The 26,765-nt window shown below is 46.3% G+C and overlaps 1 protein-coding gene across 1 annotated transcript in view; it reads right to left on the bottom strand.

Moving 5' to 3' along the window:
• The window catches only part of SRBD1 (S1 RNA binding domain 1), a 293,248-nt gene that overhangs the window by 108,834 nt on the left and 157,649 nt on the right, over positions 1-26,765 (bottom strand). The window contains exon 16 of the mRNA XM_060247694.1: positions 21,898-21,980. Within this exon, the coding sequence (XP_060103677.1) occupies positions 21,898-21,980 (83 nt within the window). The remainder of the gene's footprint in view (positions 1-21,897; positions 21,981-26,765) is intronic.

The following is a 26,765-nucleotide window of genomic DNA, read 5'->3' on the forward strand; positions in this document are numbered from 1 at the left end:
ATCTCACAGATGCTCATTGCCAGTCTGCACAAACTGCGAAACACCGTGCCCCCTTGCCGGTTCAGGTAGGCCATGGCGGTGGTGTTGTCGGTCATAATGGCCACCGACCTGCCCCGAACCAGGGTCTGGAAAGAGTGCAGGGCGTGAAACACTGCCATCAGCTCCAAGAAGTTGATGTGCTGACCTCGGAGCCGGTTGGGCCATGGGGCTCCCACACACAGTCCCGAAGCGTGGGCCCCCCACCCCCACAGGGACGCGTCCGTCGTCACTGTGATAGAGGGCGGGGGCCTCTGGAAGGGAACCCCTTCCACTAGGTTGCATTCTGTCCCCCACCAAGTCAGGGAGTCCAAAACCTCCGGAGGGACTGTCAGCAGTCGAGACAATGGGTCGCTGTTGCAATTGAAGACCCGAAGAAACCAGAGTTGTAACGGGCGCATGCGAAGCTTCGCTGTGCCCAGGACCCCGGTCGTAGCTGCCATTAGTCCCAGAAGCCGTTGAATCTGACGAGCTCGCACCGTGGGGTTCTGGCGGAGGGTGGAAACCGTCCTGATGATGACCTGTGCGCGGTCTAGGGGAAGGAAAGCCCTGCAGACCACCGAGTCCAGGACTGCACCGATAAATTGCACCCGTTGGGAGGGCTGTAGATGAGACTTGCTCCAATTGATTTGGAGGCCCAGTTCTGCTAGGAGGGCAAGAGTGACGCCGATGTGTCGCAGCAGTGAACCCCGTGAATTCGCCACTATCAACCAGTCGTCGATATACGGGAACACCGTCACCCCTTGCAGACGCAGGTGGGCAGCGACGACCACCATGGTCTTGGTGAAGACCCGCGGGGCAGTGCAGAGGCCAAAGGGAAGGGCCCGATATTGGAAATGGGAGTCCCCAATAGCGAAACGTAGGAACTGTCGGTGGGAAGGATGGATGGATACATGAAAATACGCATCCTTCAGGTCTAGGGTGGCCATCCAAGTGTCCGGTCTGAGGAGGGGAAGAATACACTTCAGGGAGGTCATATGAAACTTGTCGCAGCAGACGAAGACATTCAGCGCACGGAGATCCATGATAGGCCGGAGGCCCCCATCCCGCTTTGGGACCGTAAAGTAGCGGGAGTAGAAGCCTTGGGCCCGCTGATTTACTGGTACGACCTCGATGGCCCTCTTTTGAAGCAGAGATTGCACCTCCTCTCGGAGGGTTGGAGAGGGCGACGTGTAAACGAACTTGGGTGTCGTAGGGGGTTGGAGGAATTCCATTCTGTATCCCCGCCGGATGATGGCCAGGACCCAGAGGTCCGATGTAATGCGGCCCCAGGCCGAAAGGAAGGGGGAAAGGCGAATCGAGTCCACAGCCGTGGGTGGGCACACTGCCCAGGAGAAGTCAAAGGCCCTGCTTCTGCTGCTTAGAACCCTTCTGCCTACCCTGCTGGGTAGCAGGTGGAGAGTACTTGGGCTTAGCAGAGTACTGCTGACGCTGGAATGGAGCTGCCGGCTTCGAGCGCCAGGAGCGCTCTGGGGACTTTGCGTAGGGTTTTCTCTACCATGACTTAGTCCACTGGCGCTTTGTTGTAGGGCGGGACATTGACACCCCCAGGTTTCTTGACGTCTTCATACTCTTATCCAACTCCTGAAGGACAGAGTCTGTATTGGAGCTGAAAAGGCCCGAACCATCGAAGGGAAGGTCCTCAATGTAAGCTTGGGTGTCCGGCTGGAGGGCAGTAGATCTAAGCCACGAATGACGCCGCAGCGATACTGCTGTAGTCAACGCCTTCGAGCAGGTGTCTCCAGAGTGCTTGGAGGCATTCAGCTGCTGTTTGGCTAGCAACATCCCCTCCCTCTGCAACTTTCTGAGGGCGGACCTACTTTGTTCCGGCAGGGTGAGCAAAATGTCAGTAACCTGATCCCATAACGCATACTGGTACCTGCCCATGCATGCAGAATAGTTGGCTATCTTCATACCCAGAGAGCCTGCTGAGTAAAGCCTGCGACCAATAGAATCCAGCTTCCTGCCCTCCTTGTCCGGGGGCGTGGAGTGTGTCTTTTTAGCCTTCGAAGACGCCGACACAACCACCGAGTTGGGCTTCGGGTGGTTGTATAAGAAATCTGCCGTGTTCTCCTGGATTCGATACATGTGATCAAGACGGCGGGAAGACACCGGTGTCGAGGCAGGTTTGTCCCATGAGGACTTCGCTGTCTGGAGCATTACATTCGTAAGAGGAAGCGCCACCGCTGTCGAGGTATCGCGCTGAACGATGTCGAACACGGTGTCCGTGATCTCCGGCAGTGGCTGCTCCGTCGGTAATGATAGCACCAGTGCCATCCGCTTAATCAGGTCCCCGTAGGACTTCAAGTCCTCCGACGGGGAGATGGGTTTTTCCTCCGACGTTTTCCCCGAGGGGGAGGGTTCCGCTGGGGAAGAGTCCTCCGGATCTTCTGGAGAAGAGTCCCGCGCTGACCTGGTAGAATCCCCTGGGGAGTGCGAGGGGTCCGATGGGTCGCGAGGTGGTGGTGACTCGGGGTCGACCGGGGCTTTCGGTTCGACCACCGGGGCCTTTACCGGTTCCCGACGAGGTTTGGGGTCGGGGGGCTTCGAGACCGATGCCGATGCGGAGTGCTTCGGAGTACGATAGGACGTCCGGGATCGATACGACGACTCTGATCGTTGATCCCAGTCAGTCTGTCGTGGCTGGAGCCACGGGAAAGGCGGTTGCATTGGATATGCGCCATATAAGTACTGCCATTGACATTGGTCCCACGGGACTTGGGTCGCTGGCCGATGCGGAGAGCGGACACCTTCGATGTGGTGCGGTGAGTGAGCCTCTGATCGATGATCTCGGGAGAGATCCCATCGGTCCCGAGGGCTTCGGGAACGGGGGGTCCCCAGTCGAGGAAGAGGGCCCCTGTCGACATCGGAGCGTTGGGCCGGTTCGATTTCAGAGTCCGAGATAATCAGCTGGGTCGACATGGACGCCAAAGGGGTTTGCTGACGAGGCGACGCAAACAGCTTCAAAGGAGGGACGGTCCGCGCCGAGACCGAAGGGCCCTCCGACTCCGGTGAGATTGGCGGAGTTGGTTTACGGGGCTTAGGCTTCTCAGCCTTTTTGGCCTTCTTGCTATGCTCCCCGCGATCCTCCTTGTGCCGCTTAACAGGCACTGAGGAATCTGACATTTCCGCCGAGCCCGAACGTTTTTGTGGGCGGTCGGCATCGGAGGGAGTCTGCTCGGTATCGACCTGCTTCGGCGCCGATACCTGTTCAGTGGCGGTTTCCTGACCGTCGGCCATTTTGCTGGGGGAAAGCGCCTTTTCCATTAGCGCCACCGCTAGCCTCGCCGCCCGATTTTTGCGAGTCTGTTTAGAAAATTTGGAGCAATGTACACACGAGTCCGGTTTGTGGTGCTCCCCAAGGCACAACAGACACAACGAATGTCCGTCAGGCGGTGCGATCTTGCTCCCACAGTCGGCGCACCGTCTGAAGAAACCCCACCGCCTTTCCATGCGAGGGAAAGAAACGGCGGGAAGGGGATTGCGGGAAGGTGGACGGGGAGGCCGCCCGAGGGCGGAAAAAACTCACCCGACTTCCCGCGCAGCAAATTCTATTCTAACTATCGCTAGACTAACTGAAAACTAACTACCAGCTACCTAACTAAAGAAATAGAACAAGTTCACCGACCGTAGCCAAAGATCGACTGATCAGCGCGGCGGTCAGAAGAGAACTGGCGGGATGTCCGCTCCCGTCCCAGTGGGCATGCGTGGTGGGGCCCCCGGGCATGCGCACTGGGGCGGGGCGCGGAAATCCGCAGCTTTGAAGTTTACCGATCGTGATCGGCGCAGGCGCCTTCTCCCATCGGTGTGATGCACAGAGACCACGAAGAAGATCAAATAATACTTTACATAGAGAGTGATTAAAATGTGGAATTTGCTGCCAGAGAATGTAGTGATGACCTCAGGAATGAACAGGTTTAAGGGGGGTTAGATAGATTCAGGAGGATAAGTCTATCAACGACTACTAGCCACTGTGACTGAGGAGAACCTCCTCATTCAGAGGCTCTAATCCTCTGAATCTCAGACCCAGGAGGCATCACCAGTGGAAGGCCTCAGCCTCTACGCAAGAAGTGGCGAACCTATGGCACAGGTGCCAGAGGCGGCACTAAGAGCCCTCTCTGTGGGCATGCGTGCACCCTCACCCCCCCCCTGCACAACGCTTGGCTCCCCCCGCCACCGCCCTCACCTTCCCTCTCTCCCCAGAGCTGCAATGTAGCCATGCTACGTGGCCCACCCTCTTCCTCAGAAGCACGCCGAGCTGCACTGCGCCGAAGCTGGACCCTACCGGCTTTGATGCGGCTGATGCGCCTTCTAACTCTTAGAAGGCAGAGCAGGAGAAGGCTTCACTTCTCCTCACTTCTGGCTTTAAAGAATTAGAAGGCACACTGGCTGCATTGAAGCTGGTAGGGTCCAGCTTTGGCACAGTGTGGTTCGGCACGCCTCTTAGGAGGAGGGGAGCCACGGAGTGCAGCTGCATTGCAGCTCTGGGGAGGGAAGGCGGGGGCGGCCTCAGGGGGGGGAGCTGAGCCTCATGCGCGGGGGTGGGGGGCAGGGAGTGTGCATGCCCACAGAGAGGGCTCTGAGTGTCTTGGTTTGGAGAGAGATTTAAAGAAACAAATGCCTTCTCCAACCTGGCCAATGGGGCAGTGGGGGCTTCGAGAGCCATACAGTAGTTGCGAAAGAACCATCTGTAGCTCCCGAGTCATGGTTTGGCCACCCCTGCTCCAGGTGGTAGCTGGAGGTTGCTGGCTTTTATAACTGATCTCTAGATGACGGAGGTCAGTTCGCCTGGAGAAAATATCTACTTTGGAAGGTGGACCCTGTGGCATTATACCCTTCTGAGCATGGGTGCAAAACAGGGTTGCCAACCCCCAGGTGGTGGCTGGAAACCTCCTGGGATTACAACAAATCTTCAGGCGATAAGAGATCAATTTTCCTGGAGAAGATGGCTGCTTTGGAAGGTGGACTCTGGAGTCATATCTCATTGAAGCTCCTCTCCTTCCCCCAAATCTCCAGGTATTTCCCAACCCAAACCTGGCAACCCTAACTGGGCCTCCTTCAGAGAGACAATAGGGCACTCCAACCTTTTTGAGCTCGTGGGGATCTTTGGAATTCTGACGTGGGGGTGCAACCACAATGCAGCCCCAAAGCACAACACACAGAGGAAAATTCCTTGCAGGTGTTCCTGCAGTTTTAGGGAGGGGGTTAGATGGGACCCACTAGGGCAGGGGTGGCCAAACTTGCTTAACATAAGAGCCACATAGAATAAATGTCAGATGTGTGAGAGCCACCAGACATGAACGTCAGATGTCTGAGAGAAGGAAGGAAGGAAGGAAGGAAGGAAGGAAGGAAGGAAGGAAGGAAGGAAGGAAGGAAGGAAGGAAGGAAGGAAGGAAGGAAGGAAGGAAGGAAGGAAGGAAGGAAGGAAGGAAGGAAGGAAGGAAGGAAGGGAGGGAGAGAGGGAGGGAGGGAGGGAGGGGGGGAGGGAGGGAGAGGTGGAAAAAAGCAACTTTAAATTCTCCAAGTCACTGGCTGGCTTGGTTTGAAGAAGTAGTTTAAAGAGATAAATGCTTTCTCTGGTGGGGGCTTCAAGAGCCACACAATATGTGTGAAAGAGCCACAGTTTGGCCACCCCGGCACTAGAGAGATGGGTATAAGGCAGCTTCATGTTTTCATGTGGCCAAGACCTGGTTGCATTTCATATTTCAAGACTGTTGTGGCATGCTCCAAGCCGAAGGGAAGAAGAGAGCATGGGTGTGTGGGGATGCGGGGGGGAGGAGAGATCAGGACCTTGAATCAAGCACGTTTTTTAAAGGGATGTGGGTTTTTTACAGGAAATGTTGGATCCCACTAATCTGGCAGAAACAGCGGCCGGGATCGCCTCTGGTTTAGGAGTGGAAAGGGAGGAACTGCAGGCTTCCTTGCTTTCAAACACGATGCTTCTGATAGCCGTATCTGAGCAGAGCTCTTTCAAGCTACAGGGACCATAAGGCAAATTTTTGATAAGCTGTTTTTGAACTGTTGCACAGCTGTTCTGGTTTCCCAGAGTATTTTATTTCATTCGATTTGACAAGATTTTGTCCAGCCGCTGCTTAACAACTGCCAAGTGAGGGGGTCGATTGCACTGTTGAACAACTCTTACTGTTAAAAAGTTTCTCCTATGCCAGTCCTCTCTTCTGCTGCCAGCAGGAACAGCTCCCTGCCCTCCTCTAAGTGGGAGCCCTTCTAATACTTCAAAAGAGCAATCATGTCTCCCCCCTCAACCTCCTCTTCTCCAGACTGAATATCCCCAAGTCCCTTAGCCTTTCCTCATTGGGCTTGCTCTCCATGGTTACTCAGAAGTAATCTACAGTGAGCACTGTGGCACTCTCTACACATGCACAGGATTGCAGTTGTAGTTTTAAAAAAGAAATTGGATTTATATCCCGCCCTTCACTCTGAATCCCAGGGTCTCAGAGCAGTTCACAATCTCCTTTATCTTCCTTCTCCACAACAAACACCCTGTGAAGTAGGTGGGGCTGAGAGAGGCTCTCCCAGAAGCTGCCTTTTCAAGGACAGCTCTGTGATAGCTATGGCTGACTCAAGGCCATTCCAGCAGCTGCAAGTAGAGGAGTGGGGAATCAAACCCGCTTCTCCCAGATAAGAGTCCACGCACTTAACCTCTACACCAAAATGGCCCTCCTTTCTCACATCAGACTTTCTAGTTAATACAATTCAAACTATCCCTGAAGTTTCCAAGGGTAGCCGTGCTGGTCCATAGTAGAACAACTAGATTCGAGCCCAGGAACACCTTAGAGACCAACAAGATTTGGGGGAGGGGGCACAAGCTTTCCAGCATTAGAGCTCCCTCGATTTGATAAAAGAAGCTTTGACTCTCAAAAATCTTGTTCTTTAAAATACTGCTGGACTCAGATTTAGCCATATAAATCAGTGGACTCCTTTCATCAACTTAATTTATTAACTAACATCATGTATCCTCTGCCTTCCTCCCCCAAAAGGACACTGAAGTGGTTTGACACACTCTCCCCTTCTCTTTTATCCTCCCAACGAACCCATGAGGCAGGTTAACTCAGAGTATATTATTGGTCCAAGGTTTCCCAGCAAGCTGCCAGGGCAGAGTGGGCATATGAATCAGGACCTCCCAGATCTGATTGGGACACCCTAACCACCAGTTCCTACTAAATTGCTATATTTTAATATATTCTTTTTTCTAATGGCAAACTACAATGATGTTTATAATGTATGTTACATGTTCAAAAGTAAATTAAGTGGACAGGAACACCCCTTGGAAAGGCATGTGCTTAGTTAATCCAGACTTGCAAGCAACAGAGCAATGAACAGCCTCCATTTATTGCCTTATGACACTCTCACCATCATTCTCCCATTCTGACATGTTACTATTTTGTTGGTTTCCTAAGCAAATGCTATCCAGACCAAATGTTCTTTCAGTTTGTTAATTTCACTATGAGTTGTTTTTTCTAAACTAAAACCTCAGTATTCAGGTTAAATTGCCATGTTGGCACTTTGCGATAAATAAGTGGGTTTTGGGTTGCAGTTTGGGCACTCAGTCTCTAAAAGGTTTGCCATCACTGCTCTATGCCCCCCTGTTGTTGGCCCTCCAGATGAATTAGTTGGGCACTGTGTGAGACAGGATGCTGAACTAGATGGACTATTGGTCTGATCCACCAGGGTTCTTCTTATCTTGTGTTAAAAACAAATCATTATTAAGTAAATAGAGTGATAAATTTTTAAAGTTCCTTCAAATGGCCCTGTCACTTCATCTCCTTTTTTAAAAAAGTTTCAGCAACCTTACTGCCACACATAATGGTGGTGCTGAAATGTGCATGGTACATTTTTAAATGCAGCTTACCTTCTGGGTAGCAAACAAGCTTCAGCTATGCACCAAAAGGAAACACCAGAGCAATGGTAGTTTTTGAAAACATGGAGAAAGTATTGGGAAACAGCAAAAAGGGGAAAGAATGGGAAATGAAATTGTCTGCAAGATCAGAAATCATCTGCTGCAATTTGGAGCCCAAACTGGAGCAAAAAACCTGTGTGGAAGTCATTTAAAACATTGTTCTGCACAGAAAGTCTTTTAAAACCATTATCATGCAATGCCATGTTGCACACCTATATTATAAGGCAAAATTAGATTTACTCTTAGGGAGCAGAAATGTAAGACAAACTGCACATTTTAATGTTGACAGCAAAAATCCACAAATCAGACTGCTGAATGATCATTTCCCTGCAAACTGTGTGGTTTAAGGATATCTAAGCAAATGGTACACTGCTTGCTGAAAGTTCTGCTCACCTCATAAATTAACCACCTCATTTCCCTCATCACAAAAAATACAAAGCACCTTCATACATATTTGTTTTAATAAAAGTAATAAAGCAAGTCCAGAAGTTATAGTTGTTATGACATAATCACACCTTAGAGATTTAAACACCACTCAGCTGCACATCATCCCTCAAAATCACTTTTTGCAGGCAACTGTCTCCAGACTTCTACCAGACCTAAAAATACCCTGTAATGCTATTTACCTCTAATACATAAGCTCCAAGAACTAAAGCAGAAAAACACAGCTACACATAACAAGTACTGTTAATCAGTTGGCATACACTGTTCATGACTGCAAAAGTAAACACAGCAAACTATGTATTTGATTATATTCAAATGTAACCAGAAGTAAGTTGTAAAAGCTTTTGAATGCCAAATATCTTAGATGCTTATATAAGGGTATGAGTGGAAACAGATTTCCTATACATCTTGTTTTTGTCTTTTGGGTCCAAGCTTTTTAGCATTTGGGATCAAGATCTATAACCGTAGTAAACCTATCAATTGTTTTTATGCTGAAGCTGTCGTTCTTTAGCTCTGGATTTTAATTCATAACTTTTAATGTTTGATGTTTTTGTTATTTTTTATTTTGTAGGCTGCTTCAGGCAGGTTTCCTGGAGAGGCAACATAAATATATTATAAGTAAATTAATTAAAAAGAAACAGTTTCTCTGGTGGTGTGTAGGTGAACCCTATGTTTGTGAGAGTATCCTCACACATAAATATTCCATGAGTTTCAATCTGCCCTAGATGTGAATTTAGGTATTGTTTGTATGTTTTTAAAAGATTTCCCCAATTTAAGAAGGGAAAATCTAATATTGAGATTTTGAAATTTTCAGATTTTCTTTAGACTAAACCAAGTATTAAATAAATACTATATAAATAACAGGAACATAAAGTAGGCAAGAACATTAATATAGGCTATCTCCGAACTGCAGTTAAAAGCAGCAAACTCCAGGAAGGTGTGAAGAACAATCCTAAGGCCCCATGATCGCTGCCTCAAGCAGGTCTCTGAAGAGGTGGTATATAAATTTTCTGAATAAATAAATCACCCACACATATCCACTTTTGTGGGGAAGCAACTTCCCTCTGGGCTGTGGTTGTGGTATTGCACAGATTTGGTTATGGCAAATGACATTTGTTTCTCCCACCTGCTGCCAGCTGGGCTCAATATTGTGAAAGCAGTTTCCAAACAGTAACTGTAGAGAGACAGAGAGGGGGGAAATGGGCCCCCTCATTCACTAATTTTTGTGGAACTTCCAAATGTACTCCTTCATGAACACCTGAGGTGTCGATGCTAACCCAAAGGAGTGCCCTGAATAAAGAATAAATTTTTTCAGAAGAGGACTCTCTGAGAGGAAAAGAATCCCTATTTCCCTTCTTTCTATTTTTTTCTTTAATTGGTCCTCATAGTCTTCTTCCACATCTGGATCTTCTTGAAGATTCAAGGCAGGCAGAGTTTGGGCCAGTAGGTATCGGTCGTCCTCACCCTTGAAAAATCTGAGTTGGTTCTGGCACCTCAATGTCAGCCAGCTCTTAATCTGACAAATTCTCCCTTTTCCTTCTAGCTCTGCCTGTCAGAGTGATCCCGCCCCCCGGCCTTGAGATGAATCTCTCTCCCTCATTTGAGGGATAGTTTGCTTCCTGGCTGCTTTGTTGGGCCAACTGGAACCTCTGCAAGCTGAAGACCTGTGAGGAGAGGAGGAAGAACAGGACCTATCATGTCTCTTTTCTCCCTCTCTGCAAAATTTAACAATCTCTTCCTTCATGGTGTCCTTGAGAAAAGAAAGGAAGTTGGAGAGGAAAGACAGGTTGCTTACCTGTAACTGTAGATCTTCGAGTGGTCATTTGTGCATTCACACCCATGGGATAGAGCGCCTGCGCCGATCCCCGAATCGGTATCTAAAAAGCCCGGGATTTTTCTGCGCTCGGCGCCAATGGGCATGCGCAGGCGTCCCAGTACGCATGCTCACCGGCGCCAGCGTGGGGATCCCGCCAGTTCCTTCCTGACCGCTGGAAGCTCCAACTGGAGGGAGACTGTCAGCAGTGGGGAAGGAGGGCGGGTAGTGTGAATGCACAGATGACCACTCGAAGATCTACAGTTACAGGTAAGCAACCTGTCTATCTTCTTCGTGGTCTCTGTGCTTCACACCCATGGGAGATTAGCAAGCAAGACATACTTGGAGGCGGGAAGACGGTCAACCGGAAGAGACAGCTTGCAACACCGCCGTTCCCAACCGAGTCCTCTGCTGAGCATGCACATCCAGCGCATAGTGCTTCATGAAGGCATGCGGAGAAGACCAGGTGGCAGCCTTGCAGACATCAGAAAGGGACACGCCTCTCAGGAACGCCACCGACGTAGCCATCGCTCTTGTGGAGTGTCCGCGAACAGGTCCAGGTAACGGCTTCTTTGCCAACAAATAATAGAGTTTAATCGACTCAGTGAGCCATTTTGAGAGCCTCTGAGACGAAATCCTGGAACCTATCTTGGGAGCAGCATACGAAACAAAAAGCTGCTTGTCCTTACGAAAAACCTCTGAACGTTTCAAATAAAACAGTAAAGCACGCCTAACGTCCAGAGCATGCAACCTACGTTCCTCATCAGAGGAAGGGCTAGGGTAAAAAGTGGGCAACCAAACTTCTAAATTGAGGTGGAACTGAGAGACCACCTTCGGAAGAAAACTAGTGTCTGGAGCCAGGGAAACCCCAGCCTCTCTAAAAACAAGATAAGGGTAATCACACCGCATCACCGTGAGCTCCCCAACACAACGTGCTGATGTGATGGCAACCAAAAATGCAGTCTTCCATGACAAGAGCTGCAAAGAGCATGTGGCCATTGGCTCAAAGGGGCGCCAAGTTAGTTTGTCCAGCACTAAAGTCAAGTTCCACAACTGAGGGGGCGATCTTGACGGTGGGTGCAGCCTAAACAACCCCTTCAAAAATCTCCCCGAGATGCTGGATCCGCTCCCCCTCTGGAACAGAACCAGGGGCATTTCTTGTTCTCGGCCGTGGCGAAGACATCCAGCTGCGGGTACCCCCAAAGCTGGAATACAGGCTTCAGAAAACGCCACTGCAGTTCCCACTCGTGTGGGGAAGCTCCACCTCTGCTGAGGGAGTCTGCCTGAATGTTGAGGACCCCCAGAAGATCTGCCGCCTTCATGAAGATGTCGTACTGGAGACACTCCAACCAGAGATCCATCGCCAATGCGCAGAGCCGACGAGACACTGTCCCTCCCTGCATGTTGATGTAGCACAGGGCAGTGGTATTGTCCGTAAGCAGCGCTACAGTCTTCCCCACCACTAAGGGGCGGAAAGAGCGTAGGGCAAAGTGAACTGCCAGCAGTTCCAGGTAGTTTATGTGGAACTGAGTCAGTTTTGGCGGCCACTGGCCCCCCACACACAGGCCTTCCATGTGGGCCCTCCAACCCCACAAGGAAGCATCTGTGGTGATAGTCACAGTAGGAGTTGGTAGATGGAAGGGAGCTCCCTGGCAGATGTTGTTCTCTGACTCCCACCACTGTAGCGTCTGAAGAGTCCCGGATGGGATGGTGAACCTCTTTCGAGGTGAGTCTGAGTGGATGAAACTGGCGAAGAAACCACAACTGAAGGCCTCTCATTCTCAGTGTCGCAAAAAGTAGCACACTTGTCGCCGCCGCCATCAGCCCCAGCATCTGCTGAAGCTGCTGTGCTGTGCCCCACTTTCGCCTCTGAAACAGTTGTACCAGACCGACAATGTCCTTTGCCCTCTGCGAAGGCAGGTATGCACGATGCTGGTCCGTATCCAGCAAAGCCCCTATGAACTGCACTGTCCTTGACGGAGTAAGATGAGATTTCTCCAAATTGACCTGCAACCCCAAGGTGTCGAGAAGACGTAGAGTGATGGCAATGTGCGTTGACAAACTTTCCCTTGACTTCGCCACAAGGAGCCAGTCATCGATGTACGGAAAAACGACAACTCCCTGGAGACGGAGATGGGCAGCCACAACGCTCATCATCTTCGCAAACACCCGAGGTGCAGTGGACAGGCCGAACGGAAGGGCTTTGAACTGGAAGTGCTGGGAACCCACTGCAAACCTGAGGAAACGCCTGAACGCCGGATGGATGCTGACATGGAAGTAGGCATCCTTGAGGTCCAGGGTCGCCATCCAGTCCCCTCGGTTGATGAGGGGCAGGATTGTTTGCAGCGTGGCCATTCTGAACTTCTGGTACAGAATGAATTTGTTCAGATTCCAAAGATCCATAATTGGTCTTAAGCCCCCATCCCTCTTGGGGACCAGGAAGTAGCGAGAGTAAAAACCTCCCGTCCTGGCCTCCGCTGGAACTCTCTTTATGGCTTGTTTCTGTAGGAGGTTGTTCACCTCTGCCAGCAGAGGTGGGGAAGGGGGAGTGGTAATCACCACAGATTGGTTCGGAATCTGCACAAACTCTATTTTGTAGCCCTCTTCTATGATGGACAAAGCCCACCTGTCTGTAGAGATCAACTCCCAGACAGGTAGGAAAGAGTGGAGGTGGATAGATGCTAAAGTGGGGGCGATGACGCGTGCCACAAGAAAGTCAAAGGCCCTGCTTTTGAGGGCGGGCACCCTTAGACTTGCCAGTGGCCTGAGAACCATAGCGGTTCCTGTTGTTGCCTGAGTACGATGGTCTGTCAGGCTGGGTGGAGTGAGGTCGCCATTGCTGTTCGGGAGAAAACTTTTGGTAAGGCTTTTTGGCCCATGGTTTGTGCCACTGCTTCGCCTTAGGAGCCCTGGAGGTGGCCTGCACACCCAGGTTCCGGGAGGTCTTGAGGCTCTTATCAAGTGCAGCGCACTGTCTGTGGTGGTGCTAAACAGGCCATCCCCCTCGAAGGGCAAGTCCTCGACAAAAGCCCTAGTGTCCTGCTGCAGGGCTGTTGATCGCAACCAGGAGTGCCGACGAATGCACACAGCGGATGTGATTGCCTTTGCCGATACGTCCACCATGTGCTTTGCTGCAACCAATTGCTGCTTGGCCACAGCAAAGCCTTCTTTCTGCAGCTTCCTGGCAGCAACCTTTTTGTCCTCGCTCAGGGAAGAGAGGAGAGGGGTGAGTTGTTCCCATACGGAGTACTGGTATCTAGCCATGCAAGCCGCATAATTAGATACCTTTACTCCTAGAGCCCCTGCAGAATAAACCTTTCTCCCCATGTTGTCCAGCTTCTTTCCCTCCTTGTCTGGTGGGGATGAGTGGACCTTTCGTGCCTTGGATGAAGAAGAGACAACCACTGAGTTCGGTTTTGGATGGGTAAAAAGGAACTCAGCCCCCGTCTCCTGGACCCTGTACATATGGTCCAGCCTTCTAGATGGCACTGGAGTTGAAGATGGTTTCTTCCAGGGCTCCTTCACTGCCTGCAGAATCACTTTGGTGACCGGCAAAACGATTGCTGTGGATGTGTCCCTTTGCATAATGTCAAAGACATTATCATCCACGACAGGTTGTGGTTGCGTCACAGGCAGGGAGAGGGAGGTTGCCATCCTCTTCACCAGGTCGCCATAGGACTTCAGATCCTCTGATGGCGAAATAGGAAGATCTTCGGCCGTCTGGGAACCTGGCGAAGGCTCCAGACGGCTTGGACTTGGCCTTCTTTGAAGCGGATGCTTGGATCCCCGAGCCATCCCGACGCTTCTTGGCGGGCGTGTCCACTGATCCCTCATGGGATCGTTTTGTGGAGGAGCCTCGCTCGATCGGCATTTCAATCACGATCGGGGTCACATCGGCCGATGTGACCGTCGGGGCCGGGGTGTCTGCCATGGTCGATGCCGATTTCTGAGGGCGGAGTGCCAACTCAGTTAAAGCCGCCAAAAGCCGCACCGCCCGGTTCTTCTGTGTTTGCTTGGAGAAGCGGCGACATTGTGGGCAGGACTCCACGCGGTGCGCTTCACCCAAGCAGAGAAGACACAGGGAATGGCCGTCTGGGGGGGCAATCTTCTTCCCACAAGAGCGGCAGTGTTTGAAAACCCCCCAACGTCTTTCCATAGACGCCTATCGCCAAAAAACCCACTCAGAGTCCTCTGAGGGGGAAAAAAACGTTGGGAGGAAAACAAATGGGGGGAAAGGCCCCGAAGGGCAGTCCAACAAACACACACAAACTTTTTTTTTAACTATCTATCTACTCTAAGAAAACAACAAACGGGCTATATACAACGAGTAAAGGCAAAAAAAACGATATCTCACCGACCAGGGACACAAAAGGTAAACCTCTCCACGCAGCGGTCAGAAAGGAACTGGTGGGATCCCCACGCTGGCGCCGGTGAGCATGCGTACTGGGACGCCTGCGCATGCCCATTGGCGCCAAGCGCGGAAAAATCCCGGGCTTTTCAGATACCGATTCGGGGATCGGCGCAGGCGCTCTATCCCTTGGGTCTGAAGCACAGAGACCACGAAGAAGATCCCAATGTTGCAATGGTTGCTGTGGAGGTTGTCTCCTGCAGGGGAGATTCCTCACCAGAGCAAGTGATGCACTGCTGCTTGGGTTTGCCTGCTGCTATGTCCTGAATGCACCGCCTCCTCCCCATCTGAAAGTGGATCTCTTGCAGTGCTGCAGTAGCTTTTGGCACCCTTTTGGTGTTTGCTGCCTAATGGCTGCCTCATTGGGGAGTCCATAACAAATCATTGCAGGGTCTTGAAATTTCCATTATGCTGACTGGTGAACAGAGCCTCCTGCTGCCCAGCTGATAAAAGCCATCGCCTTCTCCTTGGGCCACAGTTTAAGCCACAAAAATGCTCTGGAATGGCAAATCCCTTTGGGTATAGGTGCCAGTAGGGCAACTAGAAAATAACTGTCACAGGGCAGATAAGGAGTGCCCTACGGTAGCTGGAGAAAGAAGTTAGAATAAGCTGGAGGAACAAAGCAGAAGTACAGGGATAAGAGTTTAAATAGAAAGTTTGAAGCAAGGGTAGTAAGGAAAGAAAGTTAAGTGTTCTTTTGCTCTCAAGGAAAATGATACAGAATAGTTATAGTCAAAACCTAGCTGCTCTCCCGATAGAGGCAGGAAAAGAACTGAAGTTGAGGGTGACTCTCACCAGGAACAGGAAGTGAAGAACATGTTCCTGCCTCCATATACGAAGGATGGGAATCACCCACAAGATGTCCTCCACCTCAGAGGGAGAAGAGGAAATTGCTTTTAAAAGGGTTCCAGAAAGGAATAACGCAGGACCTTGTTTGTGTATACTAGGGTGGATCTCAGGGGGATACTCCAAAATAAAATTAGGAAGCAAGAGAATGTGAGACAGTGATTGCCTTTTCACCAATAAACTACCCACATTCTTCCAACCATTGAACTGTTTCTCAAAATAAAATTAGGAAGAAAGAGAGTGAGAGAGTGATTGTAGATACAGACAATTTAACTGTATTCAAAAAAACCTACACAGAGCTCATGAGAACTAATTCCCTAAGTACACACACACCAGCAAAGAGAGGAAATTAAAAAGTTTTAGGGACAGAACATACAACCTGAATATTGTATGTTAGAGAAGAAACATATAAGCCTTTCTTAGGCTTGAGGTGAGGAGAGGTCACATCTTTCACTGACCTGGGATAGTCTTTTTATGGGAAAGAGTTCCATAGCTGCGCTTGGGAACCCTCTTTCCCAGGAACATGATTATTGCAAGATTGACTCTCACTGGATGGTTTAAAGTTAACCGCTGTCAAACTTTAGCAGGGAAAAAATGGGGAAAATACCTTGATTAGCCTATTGTGAGCAAAATCTGTATGGATACAAAGAGCCTAGGTCAGACAACATGATTAACATACTTTAATTAAGTTGAAGTGAGCCAGATCTACTTTGAAGTTTGGCTGAGTCAAGATAACTCCCGAAACAGGATGGAGCATAAATTAATGACTTGAGTGCACCTCTTGATTGAGTAAAAAAAAAGGGGGGGGGGAGAAAGATAAACCGTGCACTTGGCTGGGCAGACACTTCTGGGATGTGCCAGGATATTCCAGTGTTGAAAAGTATTTTGTTATTTTGTTACAATGGAGTCTAGAAAGAGGCTCTGTGTGAGTGTCCCCCATTGCTGTCTTCCCACCCACCCAGGTGAAGGCATTCATTCCTCTCCCTCCCACACCTCAAGGGGAGCTGATCTCTGCCATCTGGAGAGCAATTGTAATTCTGAGTGATCTCCAGCCCTCACCTGGTGATTGGTGACACTGGTTCCCCAGGAGGAAATGGCACTGTACCTGTCTAAGGTCCCAGCCCTCCTCAAATCCCACCGTCTCTGGGCCCCACCCCTTAAAGCTCCAGGAATTTCCTAACCTGGAGTCGGCAACCCTATCTCCTTCCCTTTGTCTGCCCCTGACTTCAATTTTCCATCGCCTTTCCCCTCCCTGCAGCCTCTACATAGGAAAAGTACAATCTTTCTCCACCGGGGGGGGGGACCAAAACAGCTTACATCATTCTCCTCTCCCCCCTTTGATCTGAACAACAACCCTGTGAGGCAGATGAAGCTGGAAATCTGTGACTGGTCCAAAATCACCCAGTCAGCTTCCACACTAAGAACCTGTGTCTGGCAGACCCCCCTCTGAAGCCCTAACTCCTATGCCCTCCTCAAACTCCATCACAGTATCTCCAGGAATTTCCCACCAACCTGGAACTGATAGCTGTAGTCAGGACTAGCCCCAACAAGTTCTGCCTCAGAGGTCTTTAGTGATACCTTTCAGACCAACAGTCTATCTCTGATAATGTTGTTGGTCTCAAGCAGAGGATTTGAATCTTTCTCTGTGTTTTGCTTTCTCTCCATATTTTTCTCTGTACATCTAGTGTGTTGCTACAGGACACCATTTCTCCCTCCCCCCCTTTACAAACAAAGATAGGGAGGAGTTCTCAGCCAATCAACGGAACCCTTTCTCTGACTTTTTCCCTCCTTCTCCCTCCCTCAGCCAATCAAAGGAAGGGTTTCATTCTCTCCTCTGTGAATCAGTGTGACAGGCAGCTCAGCCAATGGGACAGTAGGGAGAGCCAGTAACTGCCAGAACTAAAGTTGGGTGCCTTTTACTGACAGAATCAGCTTTGCTGGCTCGCAAGAGCCACTCAGGTGGGAGAAAGGAGCAGACTCAACCAATGGCACGCAAGTTCATAGTGCATCAAAGGTTGATGCACTACAAGTCCCACCCAATCGCAACCAATTAGGTTGCTTGGTTTTGCTAAGATGAAAGGTGTTTTATTATTTTACAGATTCCCATAACACTTTTCAACGAAAACCTGGACTCTGAAAATATTTCAGAGAAAGTCCACCAGAGTCCCATTATCCTGCTTGTAACAGCAACTACTCATCTCTCCCCTTGCCTCACCTGCCACTGCAAGCTAGAATGGCAAGGGAGGGAAAATGCCCCCTTTCCCCTTACTTCATAGTGGGGGGAAACTTTCCTTGAGATGGATTCTGAGATTTTAATCTAACAAAGCCTGCCTGAATTCATCCCTATCACCAGCTTGGCCCAAGCATAAAGCTCTAGTGGAAGGAGAAAACTTCCAACCCACATGTCAAGAGAGAACAATTCTTGGCTTCTCTTTGAGATCCAACTGTGAAGACCCTGCTACAATTTAATAGGTTTATTCAAAGCACTAAATGTCTAAAGAATTTGATGCAAACACTCTGGACGGAGTCTATATTCACATGATGGCAATACATACAGGACACAGGAGATTAAAGGAAATCTCCCACTGACAATTAAGGGGGAAGCAACCCTTAGAGAAACAACAGCCCCCTAAACTTTCAATAGGTTATTTTAAGAAAGTGGTCTCAAGCCCATTTCTGTCAATCTTGTTTAAAAATTAAAAAAGATACCAACATACTTGCCTGTATAGTATCCAGTTTCATTTTGGAATAGTAAAATATCCAGAACAAAATTTTTGAAAACAGAAAGCTGCATATTTAACTACCAAGTGAAGGGCGGAAGGCCAGAAAAAGGGCAAGAGTGGATGGCATGGCATTACCCACACTATTTAAACTTCACATTAGGTATTCCAATTATACTTTCTGAAACCCTTCTTTGATCAGGACCTTGGAGCAATACATGGAAACTAGCAGGGATAAATTAGCTCAACTGTTTTCCCTTAAGAAGCCTACATATAAAAGCATGATTCGCAGATTTTATTTGACACAAAAAGCTGCAGTTACATCTGGAATGAAGTATGCTTCTCTTCTGGGGTTTCAAAAATAATACAAATTATCTCTCCGATGCTTAAAGGATGTTAATTTCCCAAATGTGCTGAGAAGATTTCAGTGTGGAACAAAAAAGGAATGAGTTACTGAAGGGATTTTCAAGTTGTTTACAAATACAGCTGGTCAATAAACTGCACCAAAGTAAATCTAAAATGGTGCCCATGAGGGATCTTGCATTTGAGGCATAGGAACTGCTGCAAGGCAGCTTCTTCCCATGCTGCCAAGGTAATGTCAGAAGCCTCAGGTCACATGCAAGGAAATCAAAAGCGTTTCCGGCTCAACATTAGGAAGAACTTCCTGACAGAGCAATTCCTCAGTGGAACAGGCTTCCTCAGGAGGTGATGGGCTCTTCTTCCTTGGAGGTTTTTAAACAGAGGCTAGATGGCCATCTGACAGCAATGAGGATCCTGTGAATTTAGGGGGAGGTATCTGTGAGTTTCCTGCGTTGTACAGGGGGTTGGACTAGATGACCTGAAGGTCCCTTCCAACTCTATGCTATGCTGCTATCCACCCCAGTGCTTGCTGTCCCAGAAACTGGGACAACAGCTCTGGCTGGGGGAGAAGCAGCAGTGCTGGCCTCTGATGTTGCTTGCATTTTGAGAAGCCTTCATAGCACAAAGAAAGCTCCTGTAAGACTAACATGGGCCTTCTTTTGATAAATACTTTCTCTCATTTCAACCAAAAGCATCCAAATGCATGACAATGACATTTTAAAAAAATTTAAAAGCTAAATTTAACCCCCCCCCCTAAATTTAATGGTTTTTAAAAGCTAAAATAGTGAACCATTGGGGGTACTTGTAGTTAACTACACTTTTATAGTATGCCTATGGCAGAACTTGGTTATAGGAACAGATTTCAGTATCCTGTGAAACTCAATGTTTAGGCCTTTGTGAAAAGGAAGGTTCTAGATTTTGAGACATTAAAGCATCACATCAAAATAATAATGCTGATGATTCTCATTTTACCTTATTTTTAAATTTAAAATTTTTATAGTAAACAGATTGACTGAAGAAACAACAGTGGGCACAAACTGGGATAATTACCTTCAAAAGCCCCAGAAAAATGGACCTAAGTCATCATAAGTCAGACTCTAAATCATATCTCCAAGTCAGAACAAGGTTTCCAACAGAAGAGACTTCCCAAAGACTGTGTGATTAGAGCATCAGACAAGGACATGAGAGACTCGGGCTCAAAATGACAGGGTGAAAACTGTGTTTGCAGCTCTGTTCTTTGTGGAGGAAAGGTGGGATAAAAATGTATACTTCAATGGATTATAACCATGACCGAGGTCCAGTGGATTACATCCATGAAGTGGGGTCGAGGCCCAGTGACACAGCACCTGCTTTACATGCAGAATGTTCCAGGTTTAATTCCTGCCATTTCCAGTTGAAATGAATAGGTTGTAGGTTATGAAAAAGACCTCTGACTGAGATTCTAGACAGCTGCTATCAGTCAGGGTAGGCTACACTGATTTTAACAGACCAACAATCTGACCAATAGAAAGCAGCTTCATGTGTTCATCTGTACGTGAAGTCCACCATCAGCTACATGCATCTCTGATTATCTCCACATCTTACCCTAATCACAGAAGAAAGGTGGGATACACATTTTGTTAATAACATAAATATTAGAATTTTTGTTTGCACACCCAGATGGACTTATTGAGAAGTCTTTCTTTTCCTCCAACTTTTTGGCTGAAAAAAAATGACTTGTGCTTAAAGAAAGAAAGTCATAATAATTTAATCCTCTTTCCTGAGCCTTGTTCTGTTGCCCAAGGATAATAAATCTTTTGACATACAAATCATGCAATTTGTCTCCTAAAGTGGCACTGAATGCTTTGGCAATTCCAAATTTCTTTACATCACTGAGCATACATCTTATACCTTCTGGGTGATATTTTTCACTTAAAGACTTGTGACAAAAGGGTTTTGCTACCTAAAGGTATTATCTGTTCTACAATATCACTGAAGAAGAACTGGTATGACACATTTGTCATCTTGTCCACTCCAGAGTTATTCTTTCAGCACCTTAGCTCCCCAACAGGCCTTTACAGCTTTTAAAACACCAAAAATGTTCTCAAGGGACTCTTGTCAATGTTCAAGACAGTGGTAGCAGTAGCATATCACATATGCAAAGAGTCTTCACTGTCTTGATCTGAAGTATCCTCATGTGAATCATGAATCCAGCACAAGAAATTTGACTAGCTTATTTTGGTCATTTTCAATGACAGTGTTCTAAAACTATTTTTTCAGAAAGTCAAACTCTTCCTGCTTTGCTAAAAAGAGTAATCTTCCCAGTTGAGATACTTGCTTATTTTTCTGCAATACAGCTACATGATTTGAATGAGACCACAAACTATGTTTGCTCAGTATAGCATTCTATTCGATGCCTCAGCTCCCTTTCAGGAAAACCATTCCTACTGTGTAAAAGTGCTATATATATATATATAGCCAATTTGGTGTAGTGGTTAAGTGCACGGACTCTTATCTGGGAGAACAATGTTTGATTCTCCACTCCTCCACTTGCAGCTGCTGAATGGCCTTGGGTCAGCCATAGCTCTCATAGGAGTTTTCCTTGAAAGGGCAGCTGCTGTAAGAGCTCTCTCAGCCCCACCAACCTCACAGGATGTCTGTTGTGGGGGAAGAAGATAAAGAAGATTGTAAGCTGCTCTGAGACTACGATTCAGAGAGAAGGTTGGGGTATAAATCTGCAGTTTTCGTCTTCTTCATTCACACACACACACACACACACACACACACACACACACACGTGTTTAGTATAAAGTATCCCATGCATTTCAGATAACTTAGCATTCATAGTCAGTTACACACAATTGTAACCAAATTAATATTTCTCCCATTTTCAAGATCACTTGACTATCCCAGTATATACAAACAGATATATTTGTGCATTTAATCAGTTAAAAGTTTGTGAAATAAACACTTTTGCAAAGAGTAGCTGGAGAAAGACAAGGGCACAGTCCAACAACCCAAGAGTGCAGAATCAATATCTCATAGCATTTTCCCAAGGGAGCTTAAAAACCCACATTGTTGTAGCTATGTGAAAGAGAGAAGGCTTTACAGATCAAGTTACCAGCCTGATCTGATGTTTTTAATAGACAATAAATCTGGCTACAGCCATTGCTAAGTCTCAGTTGCAATCGTTAAAGCCAGAGAGTTTTTAAAGAAAAAACCTGCACAAGGACTTATAAATATTTATTACCATTCCACAAATCTTTTAAAGCAGACATATAACTAGTTGACACTTAATTACCAAGCAGAGTTTCAGTGTTGCTTCATATCATGTTGGATTATGCATAGATTAAAATGATCTGCATTGCCTTACCTGGTACATTCCAACTCCAATGTGCTTGGGCTCAATTTTCACTAGCTCAGCTAATGGGTCTTGTACACGTCTAGCTATGGAAACTGCGGAGGGGCGGGGGGGGGGGAGAGAAACAGAGAAAAAATGGTGTTCTGTGAAACGTAGGATTAATGTAAGTACTTCCACTGTGCTTTTTCTAGGGTTGCTAACTTTCATTTTGTCTTTTGTTGCATGAAGCACAATGCCCCAATTAAGACTTGCAGAATAATCTATTACATATGCAAGTAATGTAAACTTACCAATGCACTTTGAAATAATAGTTGATCTCCTTTTTATCAGCCTTGTAAATGGAACAAATATAACTCAACTTTTTTAAAAAAATGGGCAACAGATTCAGAGAACAAGATACTACAGTAACCATGTATTGATAGATTCTGTTAGATCACTTCCGAAACCTGCTTTAATTATGCTAAGTCAATTGTATGAACAGCTGAAATTACATATTTCATACTACGTTTTGTACTAAAGTACATGTGATGCTTTCTAAAAAGACCCTGCAATGTCAAAAAGATACAATTAGAATACAAAAGACTGCTTTTCATGGATGAAATGTTGAAGCATTAATATTCGCTTAATTAATTTAAAATATGAATTGCTGTTAACAGTCTGTGAAACTATCCACTATTGATTTTTCCATAATAAACACTGTATTCATTTGTTATGAGGGCTGGATCTGACACAAATGCCACTTTGTTGGGCTGAGACACGTGTGCCATAAAATGTAACACAAGGAACATAAGCTTTATAAAGGTGATATCAGATGTTGAATGGCAATAGCAGGTGAATGACAATAGCAGACTTGATTGGATTAGGTGTGATATGGAGAGAGGTAGTAAGTGTGGAGATACCAGCGCTGGAAATGAGACAGGAAACCTAGGTCTCTGTTCCGTCCAGGAGGATGCAACGAATAAATGGGCATAAAGTCTGACAGCAACATTCAGTTGTTGATCTAAGAGTAGCATTGCTCTTACAAAAGATTTTCAAAGGGAGATCTTCTAATTTCCCTTTGAAAATCCTTTGTAAGAGCAAAGATCTTAGATCAGCAACTGAATGTTGCGGTTTCTAATGTCAGACTTACGCCCACTTATACTGAATTGCAGTTGATAAAGAATCTTAAGAAAATGCATTCCCCAGGCCTGAATAGAGACCTAGTTTTCCTGTCTCATTACCAAAGTGTGTTATTATCATTCAGCATCTGAAATCATTCCACTCTCCAAGAAATAAGGACCAATCCAAGTGTTCCTAATCAGTCTTTTGGAAAGAAATTAAAATCCAGATATAAACAGAGAAATCCAATCTTTGAAAAAACCCACAACTTTTAGAATAGGCTGAAATAATTTCCTAAATGTAAATTGTGATTGTCAGAAGAATTGGGTATTAGCCACAAGGTATAGATCAGGGGTGTCAAACTCATAAATGAGACCTTCTTAGGCCGGGCCATGTCAGGTTGGGCCTAACCATGTCAGGCCGGGACATGTGTGTACCTATTTAAGATTAGGTAGCTGAGATACAGATTTTATAAAGAACACAGACAAACACAGCCAATGGATGAAACAGGTTTTGCTCTGTGGCTCCTGTGCAATTGAGCAAGCTTTGCAAAGCATGCTGTTATGCAGAAGGAAGGAAACAAGATATAGGGGGAAGGAAGCAGATGACAGCCAGTTGCTTGAGGTCTGATAGGAGCCCTCTGGGGGCCTGATTCGGCCCCCGAAACTGCATGTTTGACACCCCTGGTATAGATGGAACTCTCTGCCTGGCGCAAGTGATGCTCTGTATTCTTGATGCTTGGGAGGGCAACAGTGGGTGGGCTTCAAATGTCCTGGCCCCACTGGTGGACCTCCTGATGGCACCTGGCTTTTTGGCCACTGCGTGACAGAGTGTTGGGCTGGATGGGCCACTGGCCTGATCCAACATGGTTTCTCTGAGTCCGCTTGCGGAGAGGGCGGGATATAAATGTAAAGTAATAAATAAAATAAATAAATAAATTCTCTTATGTTCTTATGCTAAAACTGAGAAAACTGTAGAAAACTTCAACCTTTCAGGACATTAATGAGTTACCTCAAAGTAGCTGTTTTATTGCAAAGGAACTTCAAGAACAGAATGGAAAGGGAAATTGCTGAATTACAAATTATTACAACACGTGGAAGAAACACCTCCCTAGGACTCAACAGTAATTTTTTTAAAAAATTCATTACATATGCTAAACCCATTCTCACCAAACAGAGCTATACATTCACTGTACTCTAATGTATTTTTTGTATTAGAGTATTTTTGTATAAGTATATTGAAATAATGTTTGTAATACTAACATATTTATTTATTTATTTATTAAACACATGCTTTAGAGGAAACCAATGGAACATGACAACAGACTCTTAATTTATAACTCATTACAATTACGAAACCTAATGACAGCCTCTCACCATCAAGGACATATGAGTCTCCAATTCTGACATATTTATGTCCTTGTGGTGCTGTCACCCCCAGTTGAACCCAAACAAGCGATAGTCATATAACTAAGTTTATTATTCTTTTAATCTGTTAAAAACATCTTCATTATTCAGTGTGCTAATTTATTGCCCACTTCCTACATGTAAGATTTTTACCATTCCATTCCATTCTGTCTGAGGAAGTATGTGTGCACCTGAAAGCTTACACCCTGAATAAAACTCTGTTGATCTTAAAGGTACCATTGGACTCTAACTTTATCTACTATTTCAGACCAACAAGGCTACCCACCTGGATTTATGGACTTATTGGGTAGTCTATTTTATGTCTCAGTCAGGGCCTTCTACAGGTGCTACCCTGCAAATGGGCAAGATCAATAACTGCCCATACACATGGATTTTCTAGTATACTGGAAACTTAGGGATAAACATATAATGCTGTCAACCTCAATAAAATAGGCAGACTATAAATATTGCAACCAAAATAAATAAATACATGACATACCCCCACGGGAGTTGTAGCTTTCCTCCCCCAGCACCATTTACTTGTCTGACCCAATCATGGCCTTGGGGGGAACTTGATGTAACCCTATACGCTGATGCAAAAACAGCCACGAAGCTGAAGGAAAGTAAACTCCATCACCACACTTACTGAGGAACCACAAAACTGCTTCATGAGGTGGTCACGCTGAGCAATAAACAGCAAATGAATGATGAACCAAATAATGGCTCCACTCATAAACACTGGCTTTTCAAAACAGTACATATACTTGCTGAACATGTTCATCATGAAGTTATGTCTACAGTAAACCAGGGAAATCAGACTCAGGCAGCATGGGCACTGTGCCAGTTCCATGTAACTGCTTCCCTACACTTCTGCTCTAGTGGTAATGTGATGAACCAGTATGCAGCTGCCACATCTGTCATGCTACATGCCACTGTTCTGAATTGGAGAAGATGGTATCATTAAGATGGTATCTCAGATGGATCAGACAATTATAAGAGAATGTGTAGGAGGAAATAGAATTAGGAATAAAATTGATAAAAAATATAGCTATGTGTTTGTGGCTAAAGATTCCAAAAGGGTTTACTACCCACACAAATTAACCTTAATAGAATATGACTAGGTGATATTAAGCAGGCAGAAAGAGTGGAGTGTGGTGTGCTTGTATGGAGAAAAATAAAAGAACAGAAGATCAGAAAGAGAAAGAACAATGTGTATGGCGAGGAAAGAGATTAGAGTACAGACAGGGGTCAATTTGTAGAAAAATAGGTGGTGGAGCTCATCCAGGGATTGTTATGCAGTTGCACATTACTCAATGGACAAGGAGGCGGAACTCTCAGAAGGAGGAAGAGGAACTCTCAGAAAGGTTCAGGAGCTGTGCTCCTGTGAGCTCCAACTGACTCCGAGGCGTGAGTACAGATATACTGTTCTAAATGATAAGGCAACTAAGGTTTGGACTTGGAATTCTAGCTGTGTCTATAGTGAAGGCACATGGCAAATTTCTTTGGATCTAAAGGCAAGATCATACAGGAAATTAGGAAGAAAGCAGTGATATTTTGAGAAGCAAGCTACCCTAGATACTGTTCCATCACACAGATCTCTGACCTTACTTCTAGGGCTGTATTTGACTAATTTAGTTTTTATTTATTAGCAGTCCTAATTGGAGGTTTTAAATTGTGGTCTTTTATGTGTTTTTTAAGCAACAATTTTATTCATACAGTATACTTTTGAAAAGGCTGAAAAGTGCTTACATGTTTTAAATGTATGTTTCTTTTCCACTCTCCTTATCAGACAATTACATATTACTCCTCCATAAGATATTATGCCATCTTCTAGCTGTATACGGGTGGTATGTTGCGGTTTTTATTGTATTTATTGTACTTATAATTTTAATGTATTTATTGTATTTTGTGATGTTCTCGAATGTGATGTGTTTTATAAATTGATGTTACCCACTCTGAGCCAGCTCCAGGAGAGCAGGTTATAAATCTAATAAAATTAACAACAGCAACATAAAACAGCTTCTTAATATCCATCCTTTATTAAATTTGGGGTAAACATATAACCTAAATTCCAAGACATCAATTATAACTGAATTAGCAGAAAAATCTTACAGCCTTACTAACTGACTACAGCCTTATTAACTGATTTAGCACACACTGCTACAGACACACTGCATACATGGTCATACTGCTAGTAAAAATCATCTCAAACAGGCAGTTAAGTTAATCAGATATTGACACTCCAAGGACAGAGAACAAACTTTATACTTAATAGGTTACATGAGATGCCTCCAAGATCACAAACAACATGCATACAGAATGCAGTATCAGCCACTTCACATTCAAAGGTCTATATCCCCATCTTCTGATAAAGAC

The sequence above is a fragment of the Heteronotia binoei genome, chromosome 1 (assembly GCF_032191835.1).
Source record: "Heteronotia binoei isolate CCM8104 ecotype False Entrance Well chromosome 1, APGP_CSIRO_Hbin_v1, whole genome shotgun sequence".
Classification (NCBI taxonomy): Eukaryota; Metazoa; Chordata; class Lepidosauria; order Squamata; family Gekkonidae; genus Heteronotia; species Heteronotia binoei.